General features: G+C 40.7%; 1 protein-coding gene across 9 annotated transcripts in view; it reads left to right on the top strand.

The window, feature by feature from the left end:
• The first annotated feature begins 4,082 nt into the window (after positions 1–4,082).
• Positions 4,083–27,822, top strand: part of pom121 (POM121 transmembrane nucleoporin) — a 44,714-nt gene continuing 20,974 nt past the window's right edge. For 3 of the 9 annotated variants that reach the window (XM_033046038.1, XM_033046034.1, XM_033046033.1), the window contains exons 1-11: positions 4,102–4,755; positions 9,080–9,295; positions 11,719–11,868; positions 12,235–12,315; positions 13,889–14,060; positions 15,701–15,798; positions 16,550–16,629; positions 17,661–17,785; positions 20,304–20,406; positions 21,934–22,116; positions 23,982–25,829. In XM_033046038.1, the coding sequence (XP_032901929.1) occupies positions 4,229–4,755; positions 9,080–9,295; positions 11,719–11,868; positions 12,235–12,315; positions 13,889–14,060; positions 15,701–15,798; positions 16,550–16,629; positions 17,661–17,785; positions 20,304–20,406; positions 21,934–22,116; positions 23,982–25,829 (3,583 nt within the window). In that variant the 5' untranslated portion in view covers positions 4,102–4,228. Of the gene's footprint in view, positions 4,756–9,079; positions 9,296–11,718; positions 11,869–12,234; positions 12,316–13,888; positions 14,061–15,700; positions 15,799–16,549; positions 16,630–17,660; positions 17,786–20,303; positions 20,407–21,933; positions 22,117–23,981; positions 25,830–27,822 lie in introns of all 9 variants that reach the window. The other 6 variants (XM_033046041.1, XM_033046040.1, XM_033046042.1 and 3 more) reach the window with 5 other exon arrangements.

The following is a 27,822-nucleotide window of genomic DNA, read 5'->3' as shown; positions in this document are numbered from 1 at the left end:
GGACTGGAAGATGGTGAGGGACACGGAATTGCGGATCAGTTGGGGGAGGGAGTTCCAGAGCCTGGGAGCTGCCCTGGAGAAGGCTCTGTCCCCAAAACTGCAGAGGTTGGACTTGTGGATGGAGAGGAGACCGGCTGATGTGGATCTGAGGGACCGTGAGGGTTGGTAGGGGGAGAGGAGGTCAGTAAGATATGGGGGGGCCAGATGGTGGAGGGCTTTGTAGGTGAGGACCAGGATTTTGTAGGTGATCCGGTGGGAGATGGGAAGCCAGTGAAGTTTTTTTTTTGAATGGCTCCTTAGTGTCAATTTTGGAGGTTATCCCAAATCCTCTGCATGGTAAAAATGTACGGAAAGAAAATGGTAAATTTCCACTCCACACCACCGAGAGGTGATTTCAATGTTGTCAATTCTTTCGGAGACTTTGTATATTTATGGAAACGTGGGTCCTTTAATCCCAAACCTACTTCAACCACTAAATGTACAAATATCTTTACAATGAAAACCAAGAATAATTTTGCTGGAGTATGATATATTCAGCATCTCACAAGCCTTCTACTGTTACTTGATATGAAATTATATATAAACTAACTCAAAACTAACACCATCCCGACTAAAGGATCTGCAGGTGCTGGAATTTTGACCACAACACAAAGTACTGGAATAACTCAGCAGGTCAGGCAGCACTTGTACAGGGAATGTATATGCAACGTTTGGGTTGAGACCAAAATGTTGCCTGTTGAGATTGTCCAGCACTTTTGTTTTGTCCATCCTGATTAAATATTTTCTCAATTTCCTAAATTGTTTCCCAGGGAACTCTCAGGATTCCAAAGGATTAGAAGAATCTCCGAACCAGGGAGAAGGCAATTCTGGATTTAGTGTTATGTAATGAACCGGATTTGATAAAGGAACTTGAGGTTAAGGAGCCATAAGGAGGTAGTGACCATAATATGGTCAAGTTTAATCTACAATTGGAGAGGGAGAAGGGTAAATCGGAGGTGTCAGTATTACACTTGAAGAAAGGGGACTATGGAGCCATGAGGGAGGAGCTGGCCAAAGTTGACTGGAAAGATACCCTAGCAGGGATGACAGTGGAACAACAATGGCAGGTATTTCTGGGAATAATACAGAAGGTGCAGGATCAGTTCATTCCCAAGAGGAAGAAAGATGCCAAGGGGAGAAAGGGATGTCAGGGACAGTATAAAAATAAAAGAGAAGAAGTACAATGTAGCAAAGGAAGCAAGAGGATTGGGTAATGTTTAAAGAGCAACAGAAGATAACTAAAAAGGCAGAGAAAAGATGAGGTACGAAGCTAAGATAGCCAAGAATATAAAGGAGGATAGTAAAAGCTTCTTTAGGTATGTGAAGAAGAAAAAATTAGTTCAGACCAAAGTTGGACCCTTGAAGACTGAAAAAGGTGAATTTATTACGGGGAACAAGGAAATGGCAGATGAGTTGGACAGGTACTTTGGATCCCTCTTCACTAAGGAGGACACAAAAAATCTTCCTAATATACTAGTGGCCAGAGGATCAGGGGTGATGGAGAAACTGAACGAAATCCACATTTGGCAGGAAATGGTGTTGTGTAGACTGATGGGACTGAAGGCTGATGAAACTACAGGGCCTGATGGTCTGCATCCCAGGATACTTAAGGAAGTGGCTCTAGAAATTGTGGATGCATTGGTGATAATTTCCCAATATTCTATAGGTTCAGGATCAGTTCCTGTGGATTGGCGGGTAGCTAATGTTATCCCACTTTTTAAGAAAGGCGGGAGAGAGAAAACAGGGAATTATAGACAGTCTGACATCGGTGGTGGGGAAGATGCTGGAGTCAATTATAAAAGATGAAATAGCAGCACATTTGAATAGCAGTAACAGGATCGGTCCGAGTCAGCATGGATTTACGAAGGGGAAATCATGCTTGATTAATCTTCTGGAATTTTTTGAGGATGTAACTAGGATAATGAACAAGGGAGAGCCAGTGGATGTAGTGTACCTGGACTTTCAGAAAGCATTTGATAAGGTCCCACATAGCAGATTAGTGGGCAAAATTAGGGCACATGGTATTGGGGATAGAGTGCTGACATGGATAGAAAATTGGTTGGCTGACAGGAAACAAAGAGTAGGGATTAACGGGTCCCTTTCTTTCTTAAACTGTGGCCCCTGTTTCTGGACTCCCCCAACATCGGGAACATGTTTCCTGCCTCTAGCATGTCCAAACCCTTAATAATCTTATATGTTTCAATATGATTCCCTCTCATCCTTCTAAACTCCAGAGTATACAAGCCCAGCCGCTCCATTCTCTCGGCATATGAAAGTCCCGCCATCCTGGGAATTAACCTTGTAAACCTACACTGCACTCCCTCAATAGCAAGAATGTCCTTCCTCAAATTAGGGGACCAAAACTGCACAAAATACTCCAGGTGTGGTCTCACTAGGGCCCTATACAACTCCAGAAGGACCTCTTTGCTCCTATACTCAACTACTCTTGTTATGGCCAACTTTCTTCACTGCCTGCTGTACCTGCATGCTTACTTTCATAGACTGATGTACAAGGACCCCCCAGATCCCGTTGTACTTCCCCTTTTCCCAATTTGACGCCATTTAGATAGTAATCTGCCTTCCTGTTTTTGCTACCAAAGTGGATAACCTCACACCAAAGTGGATAACCTCACATAGTGGAGAACCTATTATTTCTGTATAATCTTTTTGTTTCCCTGAATCTGTGTAAGTGCAATGCTGCAGCAGGCAACATATTTCATTGTACCTGTAGCTCACCGTAGTCTGCATATGACAATAAACTCGACTCGAATATCTAGTTGTGAAGGTCAGAACAAGTGAGACCATGAAGCCTCTGATGAAACACAACGTACCTTGTTCCATTTGAAACGCCACTGATTAGATATTTCCCTGAACCAGGGACATTATTAGCATCATAGAGCACGGCAACAGATCCTTTCTCCCAACTTCCCATGCCGACCAAGATGCCCATCTACATGTTTGGTCCATATCTCACTTAATGTTTCATGTCTTGTACTCGTCCAAGAATGATTAAAATAAATAATAAAGAGAAAATACTGTAAACACAGTGTGAGAAACAGAGTAAACGGTTCAGGTCGTAGACCCTTCGTTGGAACAATTAACATCATAATTTAACAATTACTTGCTTTGAAACCAGGCACAGCTGGTTGGGATCTGAAGAAGGGTCGCGACCCAAAATGTCATCTGCCCATTGCCTTGCCTTCACAGACGCTGCCTGACCAGCTGAGTTCATCAGCACTATGCGTTTTAATTGTAACTGCAAAATCAAAATCGCACCCTGGCCACTCCCTCTTCTCCTCTCGGGCAAAAGCTATGGAAGTGTGAAAACGCATAAAGATTCAGGGACAGTTTATTCACAGCTGCTATCAGGCAACTGGAACATCCTACCACAACTAGAGCGCAGTCCTGCGCTTCTGTACACCTAATTTGGAGAACCTATGACTTATTTGATTGGACTCTACTGGCTTTACCTTGTACTAAACGGTATTCCCGTTATCCTGCATCTGTACATTGTGAATGGCTCGATTCACGTTATTCCCTTTATCCTGTATATGTACACTGTGGATGTCTTGATTGTAATCATGTAGAGTCTTTCTGCTGGCTGATTAGCATGCAACAAAAGCTTTTGGTCTGAAGAACGGTCTCGACCTGAAATGTCACCTATTCCTTTTTCTCCAGAGATGTTGCCTGACCCGCTGAGTTACGTGACCCGCTGTCTTTCTTCGGTAGAAACCGGCATCTGCAGTTCCTTCTCACACACTGCGCTTTCCACCGTACATGTGACAATAAACTAAACTGTGAGCTTTATGAATAGGTAATTCGGAGGTCCAGCGAGTCTAGCTTTGAAGCTGAATCAGAAGGAAAGCTGGAGATGGGCCGCTGCTCGGGAACGGGGCGGCGAGGCGAGGCGAGGCGAGGTCAGCAAATGGCGGCGATGGTGATGAAGCCGTCTCTCCCCGTCGCCCGGCGACCAGCAGGCGCGCGCTGACCTGGCGTCACAAGTGCGCGCGGATGACGAGACGCACGTTGCCTGGCGATGGAAGGGGGGAGGGGGAGCGGTAATCCGGCGGGCAGTGGGTGCCGGGTAATGGCGCGCATGTGTGCTGTGTGAAGTGTCCGGTAATGGCGGACAGAGCGAGAGGAGAATGGCGGAGAATGAGACGGAATTAAAGCCGCCGCCGCCGCCGCCATGTCTCCCGCACACAAGCGGTCTTTGATAACGTGGGTGGCGGGGTTGAGCTTCGCTTTATTGCTTTCCTTCTACATCTTGGGTTGGTACTTGCTGGGCCTGCTGGCCGTGGCATCCGTTTGGGTTTATTATTATTATTATTCTCCGCCAGGCGTAGTGGGCCTCAGGCCCGGGCCGCAATTTCATCCAAGTCGCATCAAGGCGTTGATTCTCGGGACGCGTTGGATCGAGGTGGTGCACAACAAATTAAACGGTGGGAGCAGTCAGTGGAAGGGGAGAGGTCGGAGTGCCAGAGGCAGGCCGCAGCATCCCGGCAAGACGTCGGGTAACAGCTGGAAGTGGGAGGTGAACTGCGAGGAGCACAAACCGCTGATGACAGCGAACGAGCGGAGTCCGGCCGACCTCATGATGGGCAGCTACCTGTCGACCGAAAACCCGGCGCAGACCACGTTCTGCAGTCAGGAAGTGAAAAGACGCTACAATCGGCCGAGTGCCCTCCCATCCCCAACCAGGAGATTGTCTTTCGGGTAAGAGTCCGGAGAGATTGAATTAGATAAATTAATCACCTTGAAACCTCACATTGACCATAGACTCTTAATTGTTACTCTTTCGTGCTTCCATAAACATGAATCGGTTATACATCTTTATCATCCTTAATTCAATAAGTGAAAATGTTTACCTCTTATTTTATGCGTAACTTGGGAACATTTCAGTGGGTTGGCTGTAAATTTAAAAATCAAATGTGGAATAAAACTAGAAAAGGTGAGATGTGTATCGATTTCGAAAGAGAATGCAGTCCTGTACTTTGTTTATAATTCTTGTCAAATAGTTTCATTCGAATGTGTTACTGCACTTGTGGGAATTTCAAATCCTTTTATGCACCTGAATTTTTTAAAAATTTGCTAACTGATTTAAAGAAAGACTTGTGTAATATCTAGAACGAAGGTCGCATGTTCTGAAGCAGTTTACAGCCAATAGATGTGTTTGCAATTTCATACATGAGGTTTGGGGATATGAATATGAAGACAAGCTGATCTGTTTTGGGAAAATCCAGCAGAATAGTATAGATGCTGGAAATCTGAAAATAAGAATGTGAAACATTGGAATTACTCTGGAGGCCAAACAGCATCTTCTGATGGAGGAATAGGGTTTTCATTGGCATTGAAAGATCATAATTATAACGTCAAATGTTTGGATGTCAGTCGCGCTTTAGTCATTGTCACAGTAAATGACTCCCTTGGCCTTTAAAATAGTGCTATGAGATTCTTTACATACAACTGAGAGAATGAGTGGGTTCCCTGATGAATAATATCAAACAAGAGATTGTACTCGTTACATAGGATCTCTGCAGTGGCTGCCAGACTGGAATTTGTATGTCTTTGTACATTCTTCCAACGTGAAGTATTTTTGAAGTGTAGTCACGTTATGAAATACATACGCTTTTTATCTCATAAGGGGGATTATTTGAGATTAACTCGACACTGTCAAAATGCTTATAGTCTAGAAATGAAGAGCCATCTTAAAAAGGTGATATTTTAAAGGGATTGGGAATTTAATATGACCAGTGAACATAATAGTGGAGATCCTTGCTGGAGGCATATAATTGAATTACAGCAGTTTGTTAAAGTAAAGAACATTGGTTTCATCCCACATAAACTACTGTGCAGACCTAGTCTATAAATGACATACAGTGCCCTCCATAATGTTTGGGACAAAGACTCATCATTTATTTAGTGGCCTCTGTGCTCCACAATTTGAGATTTGTAATAGAAAAAAATCAAATGTGGTTAAAGTGCACAAAGTCAGATTTTATTAAAGGCCATTTTTATACATTTTGGTTTCACCATGTAGAAATTACATGTGTGTTTATACATAGTCCCCCCCCATTCCAGGGCATCATAATGTGTGGCTTCACAAGTATTTGTAATTGCTCAGGTGTGTTTCATTGCCTCCTTAATGCAGGTATCAGAGAGCACCTAGTCTTTCTTCCAGTCTCCCTATCACCTCTGGAAACTTTTATTGCCGTTTATCAACATGAGGGCCAAAGTTGTGTCAATGAAAGTCAAAGAAGCCATTGTGAGACTGAGAAACAAGAATAAAACTGTTAGAGACATCAGCCAAACCTTATGCTTACCAAAATCAAACATTATGGAGGGCACTGTAGCAGCACAAGATGAAATGGAAAATCATGTGTTGTGTCAGGACTGAGATTGTATTTAGTAGATTATTTTTCTTTTCGCTTATGATAGAATTTAATATATTGGAGATGATGTCTTCTTCATGAAGGACAAGTCGTGAGCGGCAAATACGATCATTATATAAATAAATCCAAGGAAGAGTTATGGGAAATCTCTTCACTACATACAGAATTAACTGCTGTTGTGGGTAGTTAAGGCCAAGAGTAATCGTGGATTTAAGATGAGGCTCAATAAACAAGGCAGAAAGGAATAAATAACTACACCTATGGAATGGGCAAAAACTTTTGTGAAGAAGAAACTGCAGAGTGCTGAATAGCCTGAGTCTGAGTGATATATTCAATATTACAGAAAGGAAGGACCTAATGTCATGTTAATGTTTCCTAATAATCTCTTCTAGAAGTCACAAATTGTAATTCATTTGGAAATGGTGATGTGATTGAACATTTTGTTGTAGAATCACTTCTGTTTGCTGCTACTGCTAATATTTTAAAAATATTTCTGCCAGGAAATGTAGAAGGCAGAAATATGGAGCATTTGGCAATTTTGTTACAATAAAACTTAATTTTATACTCCACCTCTTTCCAAAGGCATAATTTATATTGTTATTGAATTATATTGGTAATAAAGTCAGTGAGTACTAAGACGTTAAAATAATTTGGTTAACTATCTCACAATTAATTTGATATTTTAATTGTCTGGATTTTGTAGGAAAATATTGGTTATTCTACATAAGTGTCAAAGGTTTGGAATTCTTGCAAGCTCGCGCATTCAGAAACATTCATAGTTGGCATTGAGGCAGCCAGTTATGCCAGGTGTGCATCTTATTGGTCTTGGTTAATTTCAGCATTTCCTTGATAGAACCTCCCATTGATAACATTTACAGGGTTAAGGTTTTATACTTGTGGACTGGAATGGCATTTTGCAGGAAGATGACAATGGGCGAACCTTTAAAGCTATGTTCAGGATTTCCATGTCAGAAATAAGTGGAGGTGATTCAACTCAAATGCTGGGCGATACGTCGCCTTCATTTGACAAAAATGATCATGGCTCTTTGGATGCAATGACCTGCTTGAACTGAAAGGACAGGTGATTCTCCATGCTATTTATTACCTTACCATGTAAGTTAAATAAAGTGGTAAGTAAAGACTCCTATTTCTCATTACTTAAATGACAGGTTGCTTCGAAAAGGTAAATAGCAAAATATCCTTCACTCAAGCTATTATAAATCTTGGGTGCTACTTTATTGAACATTTTTGTTCCTTTTTATTTATTCACTGCAATTGTTATTATGATGAAAAAATCAATTGAATGATCTGAATTATTTCAACAAGATCTGTATGTATATATAAAGTAAGTATTAACCATCCTCTCTAAGTGGTTAACAGCTGCAGCCTTCGTTTTCCATTGCAGTGAAACTGAGTGATTGATGGCAAAATGTTTATGCACTGAAACCTGATTTGAGACTTTAAGAGATTGATTAGGAAATGGTTATTATATGTTAGATTTTTCACACTTTCACCATGAATCTGGCTTAGCATATTATTGGTACACTTGCAATTTTCAGTGGAGGTATGTGGAACTGATAACAACAGATGTGATTTTTGAGAGCATAAACAGAACTAAACTGTTAATTTGTTCACAGCTGCAGAAACACTTTCGCATCAATATCAAGCAAAGATATAACTGGAGGTGTACAGCACTACTATTGAGATTTTCTTTTGAGTCGTGTATTAGATGTGATAGTTTGGTCTGAAGTGTCGGTAGTTCATATAGTAAAACATAACAGAAAAGATAATTCATTACATTACTCGCCTCATAATATTGTTTTGGTCACAGCTGTGATGTGTTGATAAAATCTTAATTGGTATAGTTAAATAATCTTGTCAGTTTGGCTTCAGCACAAAATAATTTTCCCCAGTTAATCACATGTTTGTCAGAAAAAGTCTCGATCACAACATTTTGCTCGATCATTTTAGGACTTCAGAAGTTCACAAACTTTTTTGCCGATGTAGTCCTCTGTCCCTTTACAACCTTGGGATGTATTAACATAGTGGCAGAAATATCAAATACCTTTGAGGAGCAATTGAGGTGCAAAAGAATAACAGCCAGTTTGCATAAAACAAGCTTTCACAATCAACATGTGATGATGACCATTGAGTGAAGAATAAATTTTATGGAAGGGAGCATTGATGCTTGTACCAATGGAGAATGTATGGTTCTATTGATTATTGTTGTGCTGTTTGTATTAATTTAGAGATACAGTGCAGAAACAGGCCCTTTGGCCCATTGAGTCCACACCGACCAATGATCCCTTCGCACTTACACTATCCTACACACATTAAGGACAATTTACAATTTTACCAAGCCAATTAACCTACAAACCTGAACGTCTTTGGAGTGTGGGAGGAAACCGGAGATCCCGGAGAAAACCCACGCAGGTATGGGGAAAGTGTACAAGCTCCATACAGACAGCACCTGTAGTCTGGATTGAACCTGGGTCTCTGGCACTGTGAGACAGCGACTCTACCACTGTGCCAACGTGTCACCCTAAAATATTTGAGATATTTTGCAACTCATGAAATATCTCAAGTCTGTCAAAATCACTCCACAGCAGAGTTTAACCGTTGCATCTAAATTATTTTGTCTCCTCCAGGGAACATCAAGCTATGGTAAACAAATTCACAGTGACCCCTCGCCGTCGGTATCCTATCCATCAGCCCCAGTATTCAGTACCTGGAACCCTTCCAACTGTTCGATGGGATGGCTACCAGAAGAAAAATATTCTGTCCTCCAGAAACTCTATTATGGTACATAGTCCAGTGACTGTTAAAATTGCACGACCTGACGCAAGTATAATTCATTCACCACTGTAAGTAATACTGAGAACTATTTTATACAGTCAAAAATTTATTTGTACTTGTCCAGTTTATGTTGGGTGATCAGAATGAGTGCACAAATTAACCAGTTAATTCTTGAGAAATAGAATACAGGTCTTTCCCAGGTAAGAAATGCCTGATTTACAGACAGCTGTAACATGAATGAGCTTTTGGTAAACTGTCAAGATGGATTAGCTGGCTGCTGCAGGTATCTTCCATCATGTAGCAATTTGGTTCACGGCAATGGAATTGCACATTTCTGCAAAGTCTAAATGGTTGAGCTGAACAACCAGGTTTAATTGTATGTTGCCCTTTGTCGGCCTATGTTTTTAAAATATTGTTCAGAGATCATATTTCCTATTTGCAAGCTGTTCTTGGGTTGCAAACAGTTGTAACCTAGGGGGGGACCTGTATTAGGTAGTTTATGATTTGCAGCTATGAAACAGAATACAATCTGTTTGGGTTGCATTTCCATCATAAATATTACAGATTTAGATAAAATAGAATATTTAATTCTGTGAGCAGCGTCTTCACAGTCTTACCTCTTCCGTGATTGGAATGAAATTGTTGTCCAAAATATGGTTTACAAACCTTCATGTTCACATGACAAATTTTGTGGTAGAAATGACACATTTAAATAGAATAGAATAGTTTCTTTATTGTCATTGTAACATGAACCATGTACAACGAAATTGTAAAATGTCAGCCAGTCAGTGCACCATTCAAACATTTCTAAAAGCTAACGATACATACAAGGTAAAATATTTTAAAAAGATAAACAACTAAAATAAATATCATAAAAATAGCACGCATAAACACCCAGCCCTACATCCTTCTGTCGATTTCACAGTCTCTTAGTATGTATCGCCCCTGCGTTCCTTGGCGGCTACATTTAGTGCCTTTATAGCAGTGGGGTAAAAACTGTTTTTAAGTCTGTTTGTCCTTGTCCTTGTAGATCTGTACCGTCTGCCTGACGGTAACAGTTCAAACAGGGAGTGTCCGGGGTGGGAAATGTCAGGAACATCCTGACTGGTCTTAAATTTACCTCATTTTGTTTGTACTTTTTAATCTTCACGTCACTTTTTGTGGAATAGCTTCTTGAATTTACCTTCTGTTCAAATTGTGATTTAAATGCTACAAATAAATAATAAATGTTATTGTCGTTGGTTCAGCGATAATGTTACCCATATTTCTTCAGACCACTCTTTGCAAAGACCAGAAGTAATACTACTTAGCAGATATTAGTCCATTTAAGGGAAGTGTTTTTATATAGATGATATGCATGCTGAGGTGCAAAATACAGTAGAGGCAATCTTATTGTGCCTGGTATGCTTTGGGAGTTGCATTTCAATTTTATTACACCTGACATTCTTTAGAAGTTGTGTTTCAGAAATATTCAGCACTACCATGTGACCAAGAATGCTATAACTGGTCTTCATACTTTGACTTTGCAGCAGAGGCCAATGTGTAAAACAGGATAGGTATTATGGCCAATGTCACCATTCCCCTCCAACCTTTCCTAACCTCTGGAGGGTAAGAAGATTCCTCCAGGATTAACAATTGTCAGGTTCTGATGGAAGTTAATTGGCTTGAAATGAAACCGGAACATGTTTATGTTCAGAAAATGTTGAAATAAATTCTTCCCTTGTTCCTGCCTTCCCATCTAATTTTTCTAGTTGGATTGTTGCATAAAGTTCGAAGAAAAAATAACCAGGTGATAAACAAGTACTATATAGGAATTCACTTGGTAATAAAAGAAAATAGAATGGTGCTTTGCCATACATGGTTAATGCAGTTGTCAGTTGAAAGCTAAAATGAGGCCAAACATGATCTTTCACCCTATTCGGTGCAAAAGAGGGATGGTCAAATCTATGTCTTAACAGTGCCTGGAGTTTGAAGTTCAGTAAAACAGATGGAACCAAAATTCGTCAGAGGTCTGTAAATATGTGGGTTTATTGTATTATCAAAGTAGGTAATTTGACCAGGTAGAAATGGCACAAAAAAAAGTCATATTTTCTCCATCTCTCAATCTTATAGGAAATGCTTGAGGATGTTGATCTAAAGTTTTTTGGGTTTTTTTGTGTGTTCATTCAATATTCATGAATGCTTTCACTGGTGGCCATAATGCTACTAACTTAGTGAATCATGCAAGTTGGATTGTATGTCATAAAGGCTAACAAAGTCACAAAATGTTGGGGTGCCATTCTGAAGTCTGATGGAGCTCCACCATGTAACAAAATTATTCTGTCTTTTGCATTACATGTATGTCAATTGACCCCTTTTGTTTATTTCATATATACAAACAACCTGATTTAATCATAAAATGTCTTTGACATGTAGCATGTAATATATAAAACTATTAGATAAGTACATTTTCTTGTGGTAGTAGTGGACATGTACTTTGTTCACTTCCCAGATTAGACCATATGATGTCCCCTGCTGTGTCTCCTTTGATTGACCCCTGCTCAAAAACAACTGTGCTTAATGCATTGAAAGAAAGTCGGAAGAGAATGGTGGAAGATGATCCTGAAAGATCTTTGATCTCCGAACATGAGAATAAGCGCAGGTGCGTTGGTTAGTTTGAGTGGCATATTGAATCTTGGAAAATAGGTTTTGGAATAATTATGTGAATGCTTGTGGCATGATATAAAGATACTATATTGAGAGGTGGCATTTTTAATCCATAAAACTGATGAATAATATGTAGACCTAGTGTCCTATTAATTTTGAACTTTCCTGTGATTCCCACCTTATAGTTTAAACGAACAGAGGTTCTGCTCCAATTTGTCTCAAAGATTTCAGTTTGAAGAAATTAAATGGGATTGCTTAACAAAATTAGATTTTCATGGCTGCTTAAACCTTTTGATATATTTCAGTTCCAGTCATGCCTTGCGTTGTTTGTCTAACTTTTTGCTTTTTATTTTGATTTCAGGCGTCACGACAGTAGTGGAAGTGGTCATTCGGCATTTGAACCCTTGTTGGCCAATGGAGCTCCAGCTTCGTTAGTTCCAAAGTAAGTTTTTTAGTATGGGTGAAAGGATGATATGAAATAAACTGGGCCAGATAAACGTCCAGTGCAACCTATTACTGCTTCTGTGGATATAATTTCAAAATGAGTTTTCAGATGTTTGAACGACATGTGTGGGTGCTGTGTTCCACTTGTATACAAATACTTTCATCTGAATATAACATAATTTATGCTGTTCCTATAACTGTATGGTCAAAAGTATTTGGTGTTTGTGACAGTCAATTGATGGGGGTGGATTTAATCTCATTCTTTTGCTGGGCCAAATGCAGGTAAATGGGACCAGCTTAGATGTGACATCTTGATTGGCACGGATGAGTTGGGCTGATTAGTCTATTTCCATTGCTGTATTACTCTATGCAGTTTGTGATACTGGGATTGAGCCTGGCTTCACAGACCTTTAAAATAGTTAGAGTACATTTATGTTTCTTGTTAATCTTGATCCATGTTAATGTTTTAGTTTTACCTTATAGCTGGAAGTTAGTTGTAATTTCTCCCCCGTGGTTAAGCAAAGTTATCGCTTTACACCCCATCGGTATGAACATTGACCTCCAAATTCAGATAGTCCTTGCTTTCTCCCTCCTTCCCCTCCCCCTTCCCAGCTCTCCCACAAGCCTAATGTCTCCAACTCTTCCTTTCTTTCCCCCCCTCCCCCCTCGACATCAGTCTGAAGAAGGGTCTCGACCCGAAACTTCGCCTATTATTTCTCTCCATAGATGCTGCCTCACTCGCTGAGTTTCTCCAGCATTTTTGTCTACCTTAGCTTTAAACTAAGCTTGTTGGAATGGCTTTGTACTTTAATGGGAAAGTTCATTAATGATTTTTACTTTGGCTCATCAGGCAGTCAAATATTCCTCAGCCACCCACATTAAAAAGTAAGGTACAATTGTGAGAATAATGTCTTTTAAGATTTTATGTTGGATATTTGAAATAAAGTGTTATAAAGCATCAATTACATTATGAAAACCAATGAGAAAAGACCAGATGGACCGTAGAAAGCATCCTATTGGGATACATGACACCTCTACAGAAATTGCATGGAGTTGTGCATGTAGCCTAGTCCATAACAAGAATACTTCCCCCCTCACCCCCTCACCCCACTTCCATCGACACTATCTATACTGCTTGCTGCCTTGGGGAAAGCATGCAACATAAACAAGTCATTCTTTCTTTTCCCCTCTCCTCTCAGGCAGAAGATACAAAAGCTTGAAAGGAACTGCTTCTTCATTGTTATCAGACTACTCAGTAATTCTCCCATAAGCTTAGATACAGTCCCAATCTTCCAGCCTACCTCATTGTGGATCCTGCACTTTTTTAATCTGCACGTTCTCTGTAACAGTGCTATAACACTGTATACTGCACTCTGCTATTTTTCTCTTGTTCTACTTGTGTATAACTAATTGTATTCATGTATTGTATGATTTGAATGTTTTGCATGTAAACAAAGCTTTGTACTGTATCTCTTTCCACATGACAATGTTAATAAAATACATTGAAACATGCATTGTTTAGGACTTTGAGTTTACTAGCTGTCTTTGTTTAATTTTACTTTGTTTTCTAGACCTGGAACGCTAAAGAGAGGCACCAATTCCCAGTGTTCAGATGACCCCATCTCCAAGAGATCACGAACATCCTCCATTAGTTCATTGAACAGCATTTGTGTGGGTGGAAAACTGAGTTCTGTTCGCAATCCCATTTTCAGTTCTTACAGTTCCACCCGGGGACAAATCCAGGTTAGTGTAATTTAAATGATTAATGGGATGTGGGTGTTACAAAGGAGACTAGCATTTATTGTCCATTGTCTTTAAACTGAGTGGTTGGCTTGCAATTCTTTGAAATGTATTTAAAGTAATAATGTTTAAACCTCATCTGGATGTGACTGTTTCCATGTTTCTGCATAGCTTTGCCACTGCAAAGCAGAACTGTTTAGCTAATATTCAAATATTCTGCTTTCTTTTCTGTTCAAGATGAGAAATGGTTTTGAAACCGAGTCACCAGGTTGCATATGCTAGCCCCCATGTATTATAGGCTGCCACATCAGTGCAATACTGAGGAACTCCATTGTTTGAGGGTAAACAGAGGCATCTTTGGGTGGATGCATAGCAGTTCATGTCGCCATAAAAAGGGACTTGCTTGATTGTGAACCAACATTTGTTTTTGTTTTTAGATAAAAGAAAATCAGCATCACATTTTTGCCAGTTACTGAACTTGTATCTGAATTAGTTGCCCTTTAGCCCACAGGCATTCTTGAACACACTTGAGAAGTCCATTGGTGGTAAAGTTGTTTTATTCCCATAGGTATGCCTTCCCATGGTAATTTCCATCATGCTTGGAATACACTTAAAAACAATCCCCTTCTCCTTGATTCTTCCATGCTCCTGTTTGCCAGCATAAGCACCCAATGACCTATGCACTAATATTCTTATTTTCTTGTGTAATGTGCCGAACACGATTTTTTTCCACGTATTGTAATGTTATCCAAGCAGGGCTCGAAATTAACGGTAGAACGGGTGCCAGAGCGAATGACGGGCCCGCACAGCAGTGGCGACGGCGGCTCCACCTCCTCCATCAAAAGAGAGCCCGCCCTCAGAGCTGCTACTGCACCAACAGCGATAACCGCTTTCAAAACAAACCTTCTCGCACGGCGAGGCCGGGAGGGTTTGTTTTGAACCCCCCCCCTTCCGCAGGGACGGCCAAGGCTCTCTCTCTCTTTTTTCTTTCCCCCCCCCCCCCCACCATTCATCCTGTACTGATCACCCATTCATCCTGCACTGATCTCCCTATCGTACCTGTACTGACCCCCCCCCCCCTCCATTTATCCTGCACCGATTTCTCCCCATCCATCCTGTACTGAACCCCCCCCCCCCCCCAATCCATCCTGCTGTTGACACGTTATTACAGAATCCATTTTAATGGCAAATCAATGCTCGTAATATCGAGTATCAGTACTGAGTATCAGTATAGTTATTTAATGAGCAACATTCACAACTATTCATTAGATTTATCCAGGTTTTACTTCTATAGTCAATATACATCACAAATATACATTCCTCATATTGTATGTATTTACAATTATGATGGATGCTGTCTTTTTAAACTTCTGATCAAGGTACCCCTTCCTGCCGGCATAGTTGTAGCAGCATTGTCTGAAGACTATGATGAGAGTTTTACACGTTTGATTAAAATATGTACATTATCAATATGTTGTAGGAATTTATAATGAAATTAACATTATGTTACAAAAACATTTCCATTCATTTTTCTAAATGTGGATTGAAGCTTGAATTGGCCACATTTTTCAGTGCAATATGAATGTTTTCTGAATAACTCTTTGCAAAAATAATTGGATTGAATTCTTCTGTCAACATTATAGGGCTTGAGGAACTATCTCTCTGCACGAAACACAACTCCACTCCCTAGCCCTGCATCTTCACGATCTGAAACTCCTGAGAGATCAGGCAAGAAAATAAGGTAATAATAAGTTAAAATAATTATTCATTGAAATGTATCACTTGATGTGGCAACACTTCTTCATTCAAAGTTTCATTGAAGACACAAAGTGCTAGGGTAACTCAGCAGGTCGGGTAGCATCTCTGGAGAATATGGTTAGTTAATGTTTCTGGTTGAGATCCTCCTTCAGTGTGATATACAGCATTCACAAATCACTACCCAAAAAATTGAGATGAGGAATGAAATTCATTCTCATGGAGTGTGTGTAACTAAGTCCCCTTGCCACTCCCACACTGAGCTTTCTGTCCACAGCCGTCTCCATTACGTGAGGGTACATACAAACTGGAGAAATGCCACCTCTATTCTACTCCGGTAGCTGAACCCAACAGTGTGAACATTGAATTCCTCAATGTAGGTAATTACCAACATTAGATAAACATATCCTTCCCCTTGCGCACCGCACCCACCCCACCCCCCGAACATCTGCCTTATTTTCCCCTCTCCCATGGATGCGTACCCATTTCTCCCTTACTTAAAATTCTAGCATCTACAGTTTCTTGTGAGTCCTTAAGTTCACGGATGTAAAACACCCATATGGGTATTTGAGAGGGCAAAATGCAGATTGGTAGGTGTAAGCTGCTGATAATGTTTGTAACAGCAATGGAAAAAAAATAGAGGGTGAGTGGTGGTACCTTTTGAACAATGCAACAGAGCAGAACAATTAGTTACATTGAGGATATTGTTTTTAAAATGCAATAATGTTTGTTCATAGAGAGGAGGAAATACAAAGATCAAATTCCTCTACCCCAGTTAGAGTGGACAGGACAGAAAAAGACCAGGCGATCGAAGACGGTAAGAAGTAAATGGAATACCATTTTGTAATATTTTGTTTAATTGCTGTAGAACATGGGTTTCAGTACATGCCAAGAAATACTTACCAACAAAATATTTTGTTTGAAATATCAAATACTTTAAACATTTAGAGCATTTGGCTATCGTGTATAAAACCCAACTATGACTGGTCGTACAAAGAGGTGTGCATATCGTTGTCATCACAATACATTTTCCAGCTTCCAGTCATGTGTTAAATGTTTTGTCTGTCATAAGGAAAGATGCTCATTGCTGTAGTAAAAAAAAACGTCAGCTGCATCCAGCTGGAGGATTTTCACATGTTATCCTCCTAGTAAAAAAAGTATTGTATTGTTGCCTTGGATTTGAATTACTTTTGACCCCATGCCAGGTTTTGAGTCTGAAGTGGGCTGGGCTTGCTGTGATACCTGACTTCCAAAAGCCTTTCAGCCAACTGAGGTACAAACCTATAGCGCCACTTGGCTGATGAGTGCGATTCTTGTAACACTCAAACTCAATGCCATCAGGCCAAAGCAATAGCCACACATCTCCTGAGCATTCAGTCTCTCCACTACTGGAAAAGCATAGTTGCGTAGGTGGTGTTTACAAAGCACACTTCTGCAGTTAATCACCTAGACTACTCCATCGCCACCAAGAAGGATGGGCAGCTGGCACATGGCCACGCAACCAATTGTATTTTGCCTTTTAAGTTGCACACCATTCTGACCGGAAAATATTGTCAATTCCATGCAACTCAATTTTGTCAGCTAAAAAATGAAACCAAGTTCTATACCCGTAGTCATGGATGCTCCATGGACTTATTCTCAAATCCCAAAATTTCCCTCAAAATTTATATCGTGATTGTGTTTGGCAGTGGTGATGTGAAGATTAATTGAGGCATGAATGTATGGTGAGTAAATTAATGCATGATATTTTTCTCCTGAAATCCTTTTTTGAAGATATATTCACAAAACTTGCAGTCTGATCCCAGAGTAGACTTTTAATGGAATAATATTTATTTATTTCTGTTTTAGAAACTGTAACTCCACTGTCAAAATTGTCACCTTCAACAGTAGATTCTTCTCCCATGGAAGGTGATGGAAAACGGAAACGGAAAATTCCTCTCCTAACGAAACGCAAAGGAGATCAGCTTACTCTGGTTGAGTGCAACACTGCTTATTTCTTGCTGGTTTTTAATTCATTCTAATATTAATTGTGATTGAGTGAGGTAGCACATATCTAGAGCCAAAAATAAAGTGAGCATGAGAAGTGAGATTGTGAATGCTGGAAACTTTTGTTAAACATAAACTGCTAGGGGAACTTGGTGGGTCAGGCAGTATATGTAGAGAGACAGCATTTCAGGTCACTACTCATTTTCAGACTTGAAGCATCCAGATCCAAAACATCACCTCTCTATTTCCCTCCACAAATGCTAACTGACCCACAGAGTTCTTCCAGCAGTTTGTTTTTTTGTTCAATGTTGAGTAGATGTGTTGCTGGAGTTGACCTTGTGCGCCCATATATTAAGAAATAACAACTACATTAGGATTTCCATCCCTAACAATTATTAATCCCAAGCAACTGCAAAGAGCATGTGTTGATGTTTATTGAGATTATGATTGTACTTGAGTATGATATAAGTTATACACACATGAAGAATACTTAAAAATACCAATGTAACTCCATTTTTATCTCAGCATATCATTGTTTCAGACAATTCTTTAAATTTATTTTTTCTCTTTCAAAAATATTCCCTAAATACATTGCAGAGAATAGGGAAGAATCACATATGATGTTTTGCCTATTGCCACCATTTATAGCTCATTCTCAATTACCATTTTCCGTGGTGAGCTACCAGGGGAAAGTACACCATCATTTTAATAGGATAATATGTTTCAGGATATGATTTGGAGCATAATGAAGGACTGAAATATAGGGCAAATAGATAGAAGAAAGCAGGATGATCCTTTTCCCCCTCCCTCTTAACACTCCCCCCCCCCCCCCCCCCCCCATGCCTATGAACCATTCCGCAAGATTGTGACTTATCTGTCACTTTCTTGCACTAACCTTGATTCCCTTTATGTAAAAAAAAAAAAGTATACTTGTTTTAAATACTAAGCTACTGGGCTTCAACAACCTTACTACGTGTAGATTTCCAAAGATTCGCCGTTTTGTGGTAGAGGAAATTTATTAATGTCTCTGTTCTGAATGGCGAACACCTTATTTTGAGACTGACACCCTCCCTCCCCCCCCCCAAGGTTTTAGACCCCAGACTGCAGAAATAATTACATATAACCTGTCGAAGCATTTTGAATATCTTCAATGTGTTCACCTTTCATAAACTTGAGTGAATAATCTGAACGATCTCTCTCTGCATCTAATTACCTGTGTAGACTGCTGCTGAATTGGAATTATTGCACTGAGCAATGCTTTGTTACAAACTATTTTCATAGAAGAGACATTCAATTGTATTATTGCTAATATTTCATAGTTTAGATTCACTGAAGAGTGAGTAGCTGTGATGACATTGGAACTCGTGATCTGGATTCTAACACCAGATTTCCATATTATTTTCTCCCAGACTCTATTAACCATTCACTGAATCTATCTTCTGTATATATCACTAAAACTCTCATCTTGACCACTTCCTGTCTGCGTTGTATTAAATTGGCACAAAAACTATCCGCCACAGCGCAACGATTGTTCGCCACCTTACTCACCATTCTCCTCTGCGGGAAGTCAAAAAAGTTTTGTCCCGAAGGGTGAAACAGCACAAAAGTAGTGAAGGTTTTGAAGGTCCCCCCCGACACACACACACACACACACACACACACACACACACACACACACACACACACACACACACACACCCCAACACACACACACACACACGCACACACCCCCACACACACACACACACACACACACCTCCCCCCCCACACACACACACACCTCCCCCCCCACACACACACACACCCCCCCCACACACACACACACACCCCCCACACACACACACACACACACTCCCCCCACACTCACACACTCCCCCACATCCCTACCCCCCCCACACACACACACACACACACACACACACATACCCTCCCCACATCCCCCCTCCCCAGAGTGGCGGAACATTGCTTTCGGGGAACGGGTTGTGTTGGGGGGGACCAGTCCTCCCGTGTGAATGGACCCAACGGGTCCCACTTAGTCTAGTAGTTACTTATAAAGTGGTGTTTTAATGAGGCTACTGTAGTAACATATTCTGAGAAAGCAAGGTTCTGCAACTAACAAATGAAGGAGGAAACTCGTGGTTATGGGGTAAATATTGACTGGGAGAATCCATGCTGCCTTTTACGTTGTTGGATCATTTGTATTCAATTAAAAGATTGACACTCTTTTTTAACATATCAACAAATAGAATTTCAACAATCATGGTATAGTCTGGAATACCAATGTAATTTAATTGCTGCAGTCTTGGGACTGGACTATGAATTGATGACGATAGGCTTCAGACTATCAACTGAAGTTTTAAAAAGAATGGCATGGTCCGGTGTTTTGTTTTTTTTACAGCTCTGCATCATATTACTTCACGCAATATAATTTCATTCTCTTTCAAATTGTTGAAAAAATGAATTGGTACAAGATTGTCCTACTAATTCAAAGTTTTTTTGCTTCAGCATCCTCCATTAGAACTTGGATACACTATTACTGCAGATGACATGGACTCTGAAAAGAAAGCACGTCTTGACAGGATTAAAAAAGTGTTGCAGGAGAAAGACGGTAAGGCAATAAATGAGTGATGAAGATCATCTTTAACTTTTATGTTGTTTGGTTAAGTGACATAATTAAGTTGTTCAAATTTAGTTTGTTGTGGCTTTGCTCATTCTAGTACGTTTTATGATCGAGGTGTACCATATGTTATTGCAGAAAGTGGTAAGAATAATAAGGGTGTGATTGCAACTTCCCTCATACTGGCTGGGACTTGTGTAACGGAATTTATTAAATGTGTCTTTTCTCATCAGTCTGTCTATGGCCTTACCAGCAATGAGGCAAGCCGATCTATTTGGAAGGGCGTCACTGAAGCGTTAGAGGGGGAACATTTGGGATCAACCGTAATTCTATTATTATTGGGGGCGGGGGGTGAAGAAACAGTGTTTGTAGGGATGGTGAGGTTTTAAAGGTGAAAAAAGGAGAGTTCGGGGCCAACATGTTCCTGTTGGAGCGAAGGGCAAGGCTGCCAGAATAGGGAACCGCGATTGATCATGAGGTATTGAAAAGAGGAGGCACATGTCAGGTAGAGGCAGCTGGGGTCAAGCAAATCCTTTGGAGTCAAGTGTTTTATTGTCCTATGTCCTGAAACAGAACTATAAAATTCTTATGGGGCCTGTCCCACTTAGGCGACTTTTTTGGCGACTGCAGGAGACTATGCGGTCGCCACATGTTCGCGGGTGGTTGCCGGGGAGTCGCCTTCATGGTCTTGAAAAGTTCCTTCATTCTGGGAACTAGTCGCGGCCTCATTATGGTCGGCGTGAATTTTTCAACATGTTGATAAGTTAGTGGCGACCAGAATAAACCGCCATGGAGATTAGCGAGAATTCTCGTGGCGTAGGTGCAGGGGTTGCCAGGAGGTCGAAGGTTCTCGTAGGTTCTCGTAGGTTGTAGCTGGTGCTGACCAGAGAATTTCATTGGGAAAAAAACATAAGCAGAACCAAGTTTTCAGAACCAAGGATAACCAACCGGTAATGTTAATGTCCGCCGCACTTCAAAACCGTGTATCTCTGGCTTCTTATAAGTTGTCTCCACTCCTTCTTTCCCCCTCCCTCCCTCCCTCTTTTAAAGGACTTGCGTGACCCATACCGTACACTGTGCTTCCACCATCTTCATTACAGTGCCAACCTTCCTGTTCATCAAGGCTTGTGTCTGTATCACATTGGCTTTGCACTGTGTGAATTTCACTCAGACAGCGCTCCCCCCCGCTTGCCCTGTCCCCCACCTGCGTAACGGGCTGGTGAAGGAAGTGACTGTGTGTGTGTTCCACTCTGACAGTCGCCTGAAAAATCGCCTAAGTGGCGCAGGCCCATTACTTGCAGCAGCACAACAGATATGTAAACATTGTACTCGATAGATGCCATATATGATAAACAATAAAAAGTTCAATATCTTTTTTTAAAAATACATAGTGCAAAGACAAAACCAAAGCCCCAAGTCCTTAGTGCTATCAAAGCAGTTTGTAATATTATGTAGTTTGTAAGTTCACAAACTTTCGAGCATGTTATTGAGACTGGGGTGATGCTTGGTGTTTAACAGAGCCTTCAAAGTCTTTGGAGCCTTTGATGATAGCGCCCTCAGTGCCATTATTTACTACTCCCATCGTGGAAAGCTCTGCTGGCTCAACACCCATTTCCACCTCCATTTCTGCCATCGTCTCCAACCCCTTGCTGGACAGTTTGAAGATGATGCAGGAGCACACAAGCTTTACAGCCACTTCAGGTATGTAATAATGGGAACAAGCTAGTAAGTCATAACTACATTTTGCAAAGAGTTGAAGGGTTAAACTAATATATTTAATGATTATCATCAGAGTCCAAGATAAATCGGACAAATTGATCCAGTTATGAGCTCAGATAGAATTCCTTTCACCAGAATTATTTAGCATACTGTGGTTGGTTGCTGTCTGTTTGGTTCCCAAGTGAACTGAGTTTGGATTGTAAGGCAAATTTCCCCAAAGGGCGTGAATTGCAAAACTGTCCCTCATTTGACACTGTAGATCGTGCCTTTGTCAATGCTAACTCAGAGCTGGTCGAAATGAGTTTGAAGCTGTCATTTGTTGTATATGTGAAGACATTTCCTCTCTGCTCTAAATCCACTGTCAAAGCGAATGGACTTTCTTCAGACAAGTATAAAACAGTTTTGCCCCAAATTGACACTGGGAGTCAATCTAGTACATATCCAGATTAATTCTAAATGGCACCTGCATGTAGTCAAAATGTCTATTCTTCCGAAATGCAGATTTGATTATTACATTTCATCCCACATTTATTGTGCTTTGCTTTCATTATTTTCATAGAATCTCTTATTTAGGTATTTTTCCAAATCATACTGGGATTCTCTCTACTTAACTGCTTGCTAGTTTGGTTCCAATCTCTGCTGAATTGAGTGATTGTTCAAAATGCGATTCACTTTCATGAAGGTTCACACAACTTTGCCGATTTTGTAGAATTTGAAAAGAAAATCCTTCATTAGCTGTTATTCTTCATTCAGTCTTTCAAAAACACAATGTAAGTAGCAGCAAAATGATAATGTGAGATTTAAGGGATAGAGGCAGCACAGGCACTAAATGAATTAAATCGTTCAGGAGCACAGAGACCTTGGTTTGTATATCCCCAATACTTTGACTATGACACAGCAAGTTAAAAAGATGAGCAATAAGCATGTGGAGTCCTTGATTCCATTGGTATAGGCATCAGTCCAATATGAGAACTAAGGCAATTAAAATTAAAATAAACCATACTTGGACCTCATTTGAAATGCTATGCATTTTAAAGATGATGCCTTGAGGGTATGCGGTTAAGCTTTGAGGATCCTAGAAGAATGAAGAAATAGCATTGTGCAAAGAGACTGGAAAAAGATGGAATTTCAGTCATCAGAGGGAATGTGTAAAGGATATTTGAAATTTTCAGTCATGAAAGGTTTTGATAGACTAGGAAATAGTAGTTCCCGGTGACAATGATATAGATGTAAGAAAACTAGCAGAAGATGAGTAAAATGTGTTCTCATATTGGAGGTAGATTTTGAAAGGAAATTAAGCAAGTACTTCCAAAATGCTGTAAAATATCCTTTTATATTTGACTATTTAAGTTATTTTTTAAATACCACTTGCTTCTGGTATGTGATGCATTGCTGGAGGGCTCTATAAAGTTAAGTGTTGAGGTAAATAAATCATTACTACTTTTAATTTTCTCAAACTTTAATTTTAATTTTATTTACTCAATACTTAATTTGCTCGTATCACTTGAAGTCATCAGTCTTTGATGCAAATCTATTGTAATGAAATTATCTGCATATCAGGAGAATTAGAATTTTAGATCTGGTGTGGATATCTTATAGAATTCATGCTAGGTTTGTTCTAGATTGACTCCCAATGTCAATTTGAGGTAATAGTGTAACTCAGAGGAAGCACTTAAGATATTTTTCTGGGAAAACCAATTGGATCAATACCTGCAAGCGAGATGGAATGAGGTATTATAGCTCGGAATAATGCATATTGAGGATTAAAGAATGCAAAGTTTATTGTTTAATTAATTGACCTCCTACAGTGACTTTTCATGAAGTAATTGACACTTTTTCTTCATTAGATTCTGTTAATGGAATGAATCCAAGTAAAATGGATAAAGCTCCAGAGGTTTCCAAAAAAGCTTTCATGGGTGAATTATTGCTTCCACCTACTCCTACAACTGCTGCCATGACAATAACAACTGATATTCCAGGATTTAAGCCAGTTGATGCTTTGAAATTCTCATGCCCCACCATTACCCAATCACTTCTAACATCAATTAATAAACCTGCTCCCAAAGCTATCACCACGACCACAAACTCATGCCAGGTTTCTGCTGTGGTTAGTGCACAAGAAAGTAAACTTAACAAAGGGCCAGAAATGAGTGCGTCTGTCTGTACAGGGAATTCTTCAACTCCAAGCACAAGTTTTGGCCTTTCGGGCACAATGACTGTAATCCCAACAGGAATTAGCACCACGGCATCTTCATCTGTCAACATACCCGAGTTTAAGCCAGTGTTTGGTTTGCCAGTCACGCAGCAGACTACTATTGCATCAACAACATTAAGTTCGATTATGTCAATTACTACACCCATAAGCTTGGCAGCACCAGTAACATCTAATTCTGCAGCCTCGATCATTCCATTCAAGCCTGTGTTCGGAAACTCTGTGACACCTACAACTGCGACGACCACATCGGCACCGTTTAATTTTGGCCAGTCAGTTCAAGCGAAGGTTAATAATGAAGCCCCTCCTCCCACAACTACAAAATCAAATTCAACTATGTTCCAATTTGGAGCTTCCAGTGCATTAACAAGTACAAACATTGAGACAGAAGTGAAGTCCTCAAACGCTGCAATTAGTTTTGGCTTAAATGAAACTGTTTCTGCAAAACAAAATATGGCTCCTACTGCAAGCAACAACCTATCAAGCCAGCAGCAATTTCAGTTTGGTTCAAACCCGTCAACAACAACAACAACAACGGCGACTACTGCTGCATCGGGCTCTGTGTTCCAATTTGGGAATACTTCTATAGATGCCACTGCAACATCAGCTGGCCCATCAGTTCCTGTCTTTGGACAGCCAAACGTAGTTACAAGCCAGGCATCAACAAGCATTGCTGCTACTTCAAATTTATTTGGGAATTTTACTGCTGCCGTGTCGGCACCTTCAACCACATCAAGTGTTCAGCTCACACATACATTTGGAAACTCAGGAAAGACATCCCTGTTTAGTAATGCCACAAGCACACCTCCATTTGGGGGCATGACAGCCCAGCTAAACTTTGGCGGCACAAGCAGTCAGTCATTATTTGGAGCTAATGCTGCAGCAACTCAACAAACCCCAACTAAACCCCCTGCCTTTGGCAATATTGCAACTCCCTTCAACTTTGGAGCTACGCCTGTCAAACCAACCTTTCAGAATACTACTTCACAGTCTGCATTTGGAACTCCGAGCCAGCCAGTGTTCGGAGGTGTTACAGCTCAGTCTGGATTTGGGCCAACTTCTACACAACCGACTTTTGGTAGCACCTCAGGGGGTTTCCCATTCGGTACAACCACCTCTTCCACTGCTACTCCAATGTTCACTGCTACCAAGAGTTCAGGTACTGGTGCAACTGGTTCAATCTTTGGCTCTGCACAAGGTGTTGGGTTTGGTTCCACAAATCAGCCAGCCATAACAACCAGTGGTTTCAGTGTTGCTGCCTCAAATCCAAATATAGCTTCAGCTGGTTTCTTTGTTTCAGGTCAGAGTGCATTTTGTGCATCAACCCCTTCCATCCCATTTGCTACTTCCACCCCAACAGCATCATCATCATCTCAAAATATGTTTGGGTCCTCATTGACTAACCAAGGGACACAGAACCAGAGTACTTCACAGTTCAACTTTGGAGCTGCAAACGCAGTTGAGAATAAGTCTACTTTTGGAGGTGAGTGAACCGTATAACCTTATGTCCTTATAACATGTTAAATCAGTGAGATGTAACCCCTTGAGAGGAATTACTATAAACCAGAGACTTTGGAGCTATGTACCACGGGCCAAATTTTGCCTGTTGCTTCCCTCCTTCATCTGGTTCACCAGCCTTGGTATTCTGCAATCTATAGGGTGTTGTAGAACTACTGATGTTACGATTGAACAGAAGAAAGATCATTTTGGGGAGCAGATCGTGGGGGATACAAGGGACTGCTGGTGCTGGAATTTTGAACAAACCGAAAAGTGGAAGGAATGAACAGGTCACGTTTCATGTCAGAACCCTCTTCCAGACTGATTGTAGTAGCGGGGAGGAAGCTGGAAAAGAACTTGGGGGCAGAACAAAACCTGCAAGTGATGGGTGGATGCTGCTGAGGGAGGCTTGGTTGGCACATGAGTGAAGTAAGTGACATGGGGTAGAAATGAAAAGTAGACAAGAGGGTATCAGATAAGGAGGGAAGATGACTGAAATGTAAAGCTAGAGGGAGGGATTATAGGTGAAAGGGACGTTGGGGGAGGAGGAAATAAAGCGGGGGGTAGTAGGATAAATGGGTGCACACCAGGCAAGGGGATGGTGGGGATATTACTTGACCCAAACATACCATACTCCCAATATTAAGTAGAGTCAATAGGAGGAGTACTTATGTGGAAGGGAGTTGGTACTATGGGTCGGAGCAGAAGGGTTGATGCAAATCTTTTGAGTTGTGTGGGTTAATTGCGAATGGCATGTTGAAGATAGGATTATGATATGGAAAGGGAGACTTTCACAGAGTGGATTTGGAATGGGAGGTTGGCAGGTATGAGGTTGGGAGGGTCGAGGACAAATGAAGTTTGGGAAGCAATGAAGCATTATTTAGGGAAAGTGTGTGGTGATGGATTGTGAAGGGAGAGGTGATGTGATTTTAGTGCAGTGAGTGGAGTAAGGGAAATGTGCAGCATGTAAGGCGATGAAGATAGACAATAAAAGCTGGAGTAACTCAGCGGGTCAGGCAGCATCCCTGGAAAACAGGAATAGGTGATGTTTCGTGTTGAGACCCTTCAAGATGAGATCGCAAATGGTGAGATTGGGTGGTGTGATAGAGTTGTGTTGGGGCCAGGGGAGGGCATGTCTTGTAGATTGTTTGGGGAAGGAGATGGACAATTTAGGAATGAAGGAATGGATGAGGTGGCAGTGGTTGATCAGGAGTTGGATTGAAATGAAGATATCAACAGTGATGTGTCGTGTGGATTAAGGATGGTAGTAATCTCCATAATGAAAATTAAATAAGGCATATACCTGATGGAACTCTCTAGCGGTGGCTAAGGTAGGGTCAGTTTTTACTCTTGCCGACAATGTAGTATTGTGCTGAATTCCCTGTCTTGTCGAATGTAACATACAATAATATGACAGTCTCCCCATTTCAATCAACTTAAGCAGTGAAGATAATGAAGTCCCCAGCACAAGCTGCAACTCCTAAAAAGGACTATTTCTGATGACATCAGCCTGGTAACTTGGAGAAAGTACTGCAGAGGTTGTGGTTGAGGATGTGCCTGGGTCCTTGAGGCTCACCGGTGCCAAGGACTGTGCTTGTCGGAAGCTGGCATGAACTACAATTTCAAAGAGCGTTTTAGAAGGCGACAATGGAATGCATCCCGGCTGAGATTTTACTCTTGTAAGAGGAAGGCATACATATATCAACTTGGGGAATTCCAGGGTAACGCTGGGTAGGCTGGCAGATTTTGTGGGCAAATAAGGAGAACATGTATCCTGATTCCTATCTTGGGGTAAAAAAAAAGGCATTGAACATATCAATAGTACTGGTGAAAATATTGAAATTGAGGGGCAATATGTAAATCACCATTGAGAGACGGCTGAATCAAGGCCAGCAAAAGGATTTACAGGAGTATTTTATCGAATTTGAATTTTTGCAGCATGTTCAATGAACCACACAACTCGTATAATCTCTATATAA

The sequence above is a fragment of the Amblyraja radiata genome, chromosome 28 (assembly GCF_010909765.2).
Source record: "Amblyraja radiata isolate CabotCenter1 chromosome 28, sAmbRad1.1.pri, whole genome shotgun sequence".
Lineage (NCBI taxonomy): Eukaryota > Metazoa > Chordata > Chondrichthyes > Rajiformes > Rajidae > Amblyraja > Amblyraja radiata.
This window is presented reverse-complemented; position numbering and strand designations above follow the sequence as displayed.